Source organism: Loxodonta africana, chromosome 19 (assembly GCF_030014295.1).
Source record: "Loxodonta africana isolate mLoxAfr1 chromosome 19, mLoxAfr1.hap2, whole genome shotgun sequence".
Taxonomy (NCBI): Eukaryota; Metazoa; Chordata; class Mammalia; order Proboscidea; family Elephantidae; genus Loxodonta; species Loxodonta africana.
Window position 1 is genome coordinate 76,287,731 of NC_087360.1, and position 9,216 is coordinate 76,296,946.

The following is a 9,216-nucleotide window of genomic DNA, read 5'->3' on the forward strand; positions in this document are numbered from 1 at the left end:
AGGACTTGTCCAGCTCCTGTGTGTTTCCCTGTGCTGCGCCCAGCCCGACCGCTGACTCTTCTCTGAGTGTGCCTTACGCTCTCATGGCTCCTCATGCCTGGGTTCACTCAGGCCACTTCACCTGCCTTCTCTCGTCCCTACAAGCCGAAATCCCTCTATCCTTCAGGGCTCAGCTCCAATCTAAGAAGCCACAGCCTTTCCTTATCACTCCCCTTCTCTCCCTTCTCCCTACTCCAGGCTTCAGACAAAAAGAGTCACCATCTCCAAATTCTCTTAGCAGTCTCTTGGTGCCTTTCCTGTAATGGTTATTTGGGCAGCTGTCTCATCTCCCATTTGAGAATTTATACATCTGAATGACCACTAAAGCATCTGTCGCTGATAGTAGGTGCACGTTAAACAGTCAGTGAATAAGAACGCATCATTAAGCTACCGCTTCTTGGATCTTTTAATTAAAACCACAGAAATTTTTGTTCCCTAAAGGCAGTGTGATTAATGAAAACATCATGAGGTATATAATAAGTTCATGACTCATGCTTAGAAACCAGCTTCTTTGACAACCTTTCTAGTAATTAACATATATTATTAAGACAATGTTAATGGTTTGCTCTTTTTCTTTTTATGTGACATCCATCTAGATGAATTTAAGCGTGCCGTGTATGTAGCCACCGGCCTCAAATTTTCACCACATTTAGTGAACACTGTCTTCAAGATTTTTGATGTTGACAAAGATGATCAATTAAGTTACAAAGAATTTATTGGAATTATGAAAGACAGACTCCATAGAGGATTCCGGGTAAACCTATAAATTTTATGCCTATTGATATCCTTTTTAAAATCTGGAAAAAAAAAAATCCGTCTAAGTTTCAGAAACAATTTTTATAAATTTTTAAGGGCATAAACATGAAATTTTTATTTTAAAAGAAAAAACGTATCTGCTACCTGCTTTCAAAGAGGATTCAAGATAATAAAAGATGATGCATTTTGAAGAAATATAAAATCATTTTAACCTTCAGCAGTTTATTTTCACATTCAGTTAGCTTAATGTCTTCATCCCGGTCTGGCAGTGGGTGGGTGGGTGGTGCCAAGTATTTTTTAAAAATTCAGTCTGCACGCTGGCTTTTCAGACTTGTGAATATACAAAGCACTATCATGCTTCTCATTTTATATAACACAGATTTCTAAGGGGCAACCTGAGGCTCAGCCATCACTGTATATTCCATACTTTATATGGGAAATAAAAAATATTTTTTGTCAGTTGAACTACTTTTCTGTTGACATACTACAGAGTAATTACTAGAAATTCAATAATTTTTCTTCTAAGAAGCATGTTTTAAGGAATGAAATTATAGCAGGAGTCAGTGAATGTTTACCCATCTAACATTGGTGGGTGTGCCATAGATGGAAAAAGAATTTTTTTTTTTTTTTTAATTAACAGCTAGAATATTCAGCCTGTCCTTGTTGGCAAGAATATCCCTAAGTATTATACATCGAGAGCCCTGGTGGCACAGTGGTTAAGAGCCTGGCTGCTAATCAAAAAGCCAGCAGTCCAAACCCACCAGCTGCTCCTGGGGAATATGGGGCAGTTCTACTCTGTCCTGTAGGGTCCCCCTGAGTCGAAATCGACTCGACAGCAGACGACAGCAACATGCATTTAAAAAGAGAAACATTTATATACACAAAAAAATCAACCTTCATCTTAGACAATGTTTTTAAAGATTTTAAAAAAATTTTTTTTTAATTTTTAAATATTTTAAAGTCCAAGCTGTATTGATAAAGCTGCTGTGTAGTAACTGCCACCTAGTGGTTACTTGTTAGCATTTTAGATGGTGCCACAAATCACAAGGATATACATTAAAATCGTTTGTTTTTCCTCAGAAACTTGAGAGTGGCAAGATCAAGGTAAAATATAAACTGGGCTGTAAACCTCTGTCATTTTGTTGTTGTCTTAGGTGTGACGTATTTTTTTAATTTATTTGCTGCATACTTACGGCTTTCATAACATTTTATTTACATTTACACACTTTGATTCTCTTCCGCAGGGTTATAAAACAGTTCAGAAGTATCCTACTTTCAAATCCTGTCTGAAGAAGGAACTTCACAGCAGATAAGTACGTTAGCTGCTGGGTGTTTTCTTTAAATATCATAGCTCCGTAAGAAAGGGTCACAGCTTGTCTGTTATAATATTCAGAAAATAGCTGAAAGGAATGTAATTATAACTTATTTTTAATTTTTAAGAAGGCGTGATTTCATTTTTATCTGCTAATTTAACTGAAGAATTTGTCTTCGTGACAGAACAGTAGCTTGCCACCGTTGAGGTGTGGTCTAAAACTGGACGGGAACACACACTTGTCTGACTGGAATTCTTGCTGGAGTGTCTCGATTGAAAATGTTTCTGTGTAATCTGCATTTCCTGCTCGAGCAGATACGATATAATGAATCCATGTGGGGTTATTGTAACCTAGGATGGTTGCAACCTAAGGAACACTTGTTACTATTGTTTTTTAAAATCATGACTCTGAGCATGTGCTACAACCATAAAAAAAAAAAAATTTAGCAGATTTTTTGGAGTTATTACAAGGTGCCTGGCACTATACTAAGTGTCTGTCCCCATGTCGTGTCTTATTTAATCCTCACAGACATCCCAGTTAACCACAAAAAAAAAAAAAAACATTGCCGTTGAGTCGATTCCGACTCATAGTGACCATATAAGGCAGAGTAGAACTGCCCCATACAGTTTCCAAGGAGCACCTGGTGGATTTGGACTGCCAACCTTTTGGATAGCAGCCATAGCACTTAACCACTGCACCGCTAGTGTTTCCTCCCAATTAACAGCAGAGAGAAATCAGGGCTTAGAGAGTAAGTAACTTGCCTGAGGTCACAGGGCTAGTAAGTGGCAGACCAGGCTTTGAACCTCGTCCTGTCTGATGGAAAAGCCTGTGCTATTTATTATTTACTACACTATCACCAAACCAAAACACCCAAACCCATTGCTGTCGAGTCGATTCCAGCTCATAGCGACCCTGCAGAACAGAGTAGAACTGCCCGCATGGGTTTCCAAGGAGCAGCTGGTGGATTCAAACTGCCAACCTTTGGGTTAGCAGCCCTGAGCTCTAAACCACTGCACTACCAGGGGTCCACACTGTTACAATAGATTGCAACAGTTGAGAAAAATACATGAGGTTTGTTAGATTTATATTGACCCAAATAAATATCTCAAACTTGTTGCTAATCTTGAAAATGAGGGGTTTGCTTTTCATTTTTTCCTTTATAAGTTGACTGTAGCTGGATAATTTTGGTCAGTTATGAGTGCTAATTAGTTGGGTTTCTACTATAAGAGTTTGTTGTTTATTTATAAATCCTTTAAAAATATCCACGTATGTATTTTTTGCTGTATTTCTCAAGCTGGAAACATTATATATTGTCTATCTATAGAAGTGTTTGGGGTCCCTGGGTGGTATACACAGTTAATGCGCTCAGCTGCTGACCAAAAGATTGGCAGTTCCAGTCTCCTCAGGGGCACCTCGGAAGAGAAGAGCCTACTTCAGAAAAATCAGCCGTTGACAACCCTGTGGAGCACAGTTCTATGGGGTCACCGTAACTTGGAATCAACTCCATGGCAAGTGTTCCCAAAGTAATTCAATAGGATATTAATGCGCATTACTCTAAAAAAAAACAAAAAAGTGTTGCTTAGTCAAATAATTTTGAGAAATATCATAATAAAGCACAGTTAAATAGATTCCTTCCCACATAGAACTTATGGGTCTTTTATATGTCTCTCTACAAGGAGACCGCGGTACCCAGCATTCTGCCAAGTAGCTCTGAGGCTCGGTGTTTTAGGAACCCACTTTGGGAAATGCTGATCTAAAACGTTTAGAGGCAAGCAGGCTCATTTACTTATCTATGGTGGTAACTGTTGTCATGGAGCTAAGAAGAGAAGTTAGGTCTTTGTACTCTCCGGCACTGGTAGTTCAGTGGTAGAATTCTCGCCTTCCGTGCAGGAGACCCCGGTTTGACTCCCAGCCGGTGCACCTCACGTGCGGCCACCACCCATCTGTCAGTGGGGCCTTGCATGTAGCTATGATGCTGAACACGTTTCAGCAGAGCTTCTAGATTAAGGTGGAGCAGGAAGAAAGCCTGGTGATCTCCTTCCAACAATCAGCCAGCAAGCACCCTATGGATCACAACCATCCAGTCTGCAGTCAGTCATGGTGATGGCGTGGGACCCGTGCTGCATTTCATTCAGTTACGTGTGGGTTCGCCATGAGTTGGGGGTGACTTGACAGCACCTAACCACAATAACATACTGTCCTGTGAGAACTTAAAATGAGAAATAAATTAGGGCGCCATTTACGTGTCCATGGAGTGTTCCCAACCAAGTAGTAACAGGGCCACACTGAGTTGACTGCCTCCGTGCAGCAGGGCATAGAACCGTCGACAGAAATAACTCCATTTGTTCTAGACTGAGGATCAGACAAGTTCCTGAGCAAGACGTTGAACTTGCGATTAGAGGAAATGTTTTACTGTTAAGTGTTTTATTTCTTAGATTGTTTATTGTGTGCCTTACTGTTTCATATTATTATCACAATAATTTTTTAATTTATGTCTTCAACTCTGAATAACATCTTAAATAAACGTTGCTTTTGTATTATTGTTTTCCTTATTCTAATCAGGCACTCCTAAAACAAAGTTTAAAGCATTACTGTCTACGTGGCAAATGCAACAAGCAAAGCTCTCCGAGACTTGTGGAAGCAGGTCTGAGATCACAGCATGTAGAAATGAAGCAAAAGGGGAAACACTATGAAAATCACATTTTTCTTGAGCTGAGTCCTCCGGTGTAGCACGTAGACAGTGTATCTTCTAACTAACTACAAACGTTACGTTATCAAGTTGCACTTTTGCCTTGATTTAGTGAACTCTGCACTTTTTCATTCCTTTCAGGAGTATATATATACTTCTAATAACCATGTAAGAATGTATTTAAGTATTTTTTACTTATTTATTAGAAATTTGCCTCATTTCAAAATAATACATTACTCATGGAATGTAGATCACCTAAAAATGAAAAGCACTTTTATTTTTCTTGGTTTTAGACTGTGAACTTATTTTCAGAAAATACGTGTTGCTTGAAATTAACCTTAATGCCCTTAGAATTGTTAGTAAATCCCTTTTGTTTTCCAGGTTTTTAATCACATTGGAATAATTTTTTTTTTTTAATAATAGAAAGTAAGCTACTATGTAATACAATGGTTTACATTGTACTTTTAAAAGTACTTGACATACATTGTTTGAATTGTGTAAAGTTTTTTTTTTAATTTTTCATTTTCCAGAATCAACAGAATGATATTCTTTTATGTGCACAGTAAAGAAATTTAAAACTGGTTTTTTTTTTTGTTTAAAAAGATTGATGGTAGAAGCACTGGTAGTTGTAACAGCGTTCACTGTCACTGTCTTAGACACAGTGTTGCTCTTGATTGCAGGTGGCATATGTTAATAACACTAGTAAAGATAATATCTTACAGCCCTGTAGCTTATTGCATGTTGTTGATATATGCCTGTAGTGTCAAAATGTGTATTTTAAAAGACTAATATAAAATGGTTAAAAAGACTGATGTATATATTAGGTAAAAGTTAATATTTTGTGTCTTGCAAAAGGACCACATGCAAAAGTGATGCCAGTGTTCAGAGTTGTTATAAATAATTTAGATATTATTAACAATTTCAAAATAATATGTCTTAAAGGGGAAAAAGAAAAACTTTCAATAGAAAAACAACACAAAGATTTTCAAATGGAGAAAATAATTTGATGGTACTTAACAGAACCTGTTCAATTTGAAAAGTATAGTTTATACAAGGGTATGATACAAAAATAGAGCAAAAAAAGTATGAAAATAAGCTAACATATCGATGTATTATATGCGGAAGATAATGTTTATCTTCCTTTCTAAGACATTGAATTTAAGGTTACACACACTCCAACTGTTACATCGCTTTTGCGTATGAAAATAAAAACGCCAACTTTTTTATAAGTTATTGAATGTGAAATTGATAGTTATCAGACTGTTTATAAAGGTAATGTTATTTCCAAGAAAATGTTATTATTACCATTGACTGTGTATTTAATAGACTTTTTACCTCTTTTATCTGGTATTGTTTATTACACTGACACAGAAGTATGGATCCCACATAGTATAATAATTTAATTTTACGTCTTTTGAGGGTTGAGTTAGTGAGCATCTTGTGAGATTGACTAAATGAAAATCCTGTCCACTCGTTTAAGGTGTTTTACTTTACACTGAATGTTCTCAGTGTTGATCATTTGCTATCTAAAATAACTGAAAAACTGCAGTTTATTCTGGCCTTTGACTATAAATTATAATATCTTGCATACATAGAAAAATTGCTATTTAAAAAATCCTGTAAATATATTTAAAAACTGAATTGGCTCATTAAAATCCTTTAAAACTCTGCCACTCCCCTAAGAAAGAACACCTTGCTGTAACTTCTGTAATCTTTATTCTTATTTCCTATCAGAGTGAGCGGATGAATATCTGTTTGTAATGCTGCAGTCTGATATTAAAATGTGAATAAATAAAATATTCCAAGCAATTAAAATAGAAATAAAAGAGTAGTAAATTACAGTGGTTCCCATCATACTACTGTTCTTGAACTTTATCCTCTATAAAATGGGAGGTAAAATTATCTCGCTGGATTAATGTTTAAAAACATTATAAAATACTTAGAAAACAATAATGTACTAAAACACGCATGCTTTTAGTCTTTCCTTCTACAAACCATTCTTTGGAAAGACAGAGATGTACATCAAAGTCTGGTATCATACTTTTTACAGAATCTGTGTGGTAAAGTTTTATGGTACTTCTTACAGCCATTTCATAATAAGAAATTTGTTTAACTTAAGTTCCAATTTATTGTTCTTATTACAATATGTAATTGTGAAGCAACCTGACTTACGATCTTACATTATCTTAAAATAAACATACCTGCCCTTGAATCAAGAAACTTAGTGTTTTGCACTTACGTATATCTGTGAACCATTGTCCTTCTGAAATGTCGCCTCCAGAATTTGGAAATCTTGTGGATCACCAAACATCCATTTGTTTTTCACCCTCTGCTATGACAGGCCAGGCCCATGAAGTTGACCTTCCCAACCTTTCTAAGTGAATAAATCACAGAGCCATAAAACCTCTCCAGGTGTATCATGGGAATTCCTACCTTACAGAGCTTCTGGTCACTGGTATGGGAAAGCTTTTCTGAAAGTTTACATAATGGAGTGTCAGATTTGTCTTTGTGGGGGAAAGGATGCTGTTTAAAAGGAAAACAATTTATTTTTTGCATTTTGTCTCTACGAACCCTGTATATCCTAATTTATTTCAAAGTATAGCTAAAGATGAAATAAAGCTAGCCTGCAAGTTCCAAAACCATAGCCTATTATCCGAAATGGTGAAAGCAAACACATAGTCAACAAATGGCTGGCTTTGGAGACGATACCGTGGTGGACGAAAGAACTAGTGAAGAGCTGAGTTAACACAGAGTCCAGAGGATGATACTTGTTTATAGTATAGACTAAAATCACTTTCTAGGAAAGATATTCTTACCAAATTAAGAGTTCTTTTAAAAAAGCGTAATGTGGTATTTTATCAAAAGCCTATAAAATAAAGCAAACATATCTTCGAAAGGAAAAAATCTCTTTACTCTCATTTTAGTATGGGTTCAAGAGGGATTGGAAAAAAAATGTGTCAAAAACAATGTATTTAATCTCCATGAGTAGAATATATGTGGAAGGACCACAATTTAATAATGGTTATCTTTGTTGATGGGGACCATAGGTATATTTAATGAATGATTATTGAACTGTTTGAGGGTTTTACCATGTCTGTGTTTACTTTTTTAAAAAAAAAAATTTTTTAAATATAGGGTATCAAGTCTAGAAAAAGTGGGAATAAATCATGAAGGTCATGGATTGGGTGGACTTATTCACCAAATTCAGAGCAAAGGTTGCTTCTTGAAGCAGAAAAAGATGGTTAAAAAAAAATATACAGTATAATAGCAATTGTGAATTTATGGAACTACCATGTGAATACCATTTGAATCCACCATCAACGCCCATGGAAGCAGCAGTCGAGAAATCAAATGACATTGCGTTGGACAAACATGCTGCAAAAGATGTCTTTAAAGTGTTGAAAAGCAAAGATGTCACTTTGAGGAGTAAAGTACACCTGACCCAAGCCATAATATTTTCCAGTTATTTCATATGCATTCGAGAGTTGGACAATGAATAAGGAAGACTGAGGAAGAACTGACACCTTTGAATTATGATCTTGGTGAAGAATATCGAATCTACCATGGAATGCCAGAAGAATGAACAAATCTGCCTGGAAGAAGTACAGCCAGAATGCTCCTTAGAAGCAAGGATGGCAAGACTTGGTCTCATGTAATCTGGACATGTTATCAGAAGGGACAAGTCCCTGGAGAAGGAGTAAAGAAGAGGGTCATCAGAAAAGAGGAAAGACCCTCGACGAGATGGATTGACGCAGTGGCTGCAACAATGGGCTTAAGCATAATGACTGTGAGCGTGGCACAGGACCTGGCAGTGTTTCCGTCTGTTGCACACAGGGTCGCTATGAGCCAGAACCAACTCAACGGCACCTCACAACAACAACAATGATGCGGTTTAAGCTTGGATAGTGGAGGTTGGAAAGGGATTAACCGGTAAAGGAAATTCAGTGGAACTCAGCTACTGGATTAAAAAATTAAATTTAGCTGTCATACTCTGTGACAAAACTTATTTTGATGACATTTACAGAATTGGACCTGGTTATTAATCTAACTCAATATGACATTGCCTACGTATATTTTGGGGAATGAAGGCAAGTACCCTGAAGGTCAGCAGATTAGTCAGCTAGCAGATTTTGCACTGAAGTAAAACGAGAGTTGAGGACAGAATGAAAGACAATTAATAGATTTCCAGCCTATTCTGTATGTTACTTGGCTCCTTACAAGCTCTAGGTGCTATAAGAGTTAAAAGTTCAAGCTGAAAAACCTACAGAAAAGACCTCTGAAAATCTATCCTTTTTTATGTCATTGCTCTTTGGTGCTAAGAGGTTCTCAAGAAAGTGAGTATCTTATGTGCCATTTGTGCTGTAATATTTAATTACAGTGAGTGTACAGATTAGCTGTCTCAAAGATTCTTTTGAAATC

At 36.6% G+C, this 9,216-nt stretch overlaps 1 protein-coding gene across 9 annotated transcripts in view; it reads left to right on the top strand.

Moving 5' to 3' along the window:
* MICU3 (mitochondrial calcium uptake family member 3) overlaps positions 1 to 7,017 on the top strand; it is a 101,744-nt gene extending 94,727 nt beyond the window's left edge. For 8 of the 9 annotated variants that reach the window (XM_064272874.1, XM_064272882.1, XM_064272877.1 and 5 more), the window contains 3 exons: positions 636 to 793; positions 2,040 to 2,108; positions 4,671 to 7,017. In XM_064272874.1, coding sequence (XP_064128944.1) covers positions 636 to 793; positions 2,040 to 2,108 — 227 coding nt within the window. In that variant the 3' untranslated portion in view covers positions 4,671 to 7,017. The other variant, XM_064272875.1, reaches the window with a different exon arrangement.
* The last annotated feature ends 2,199 nt before the right edge of the window (positions 7,018 to 9,216 follow it).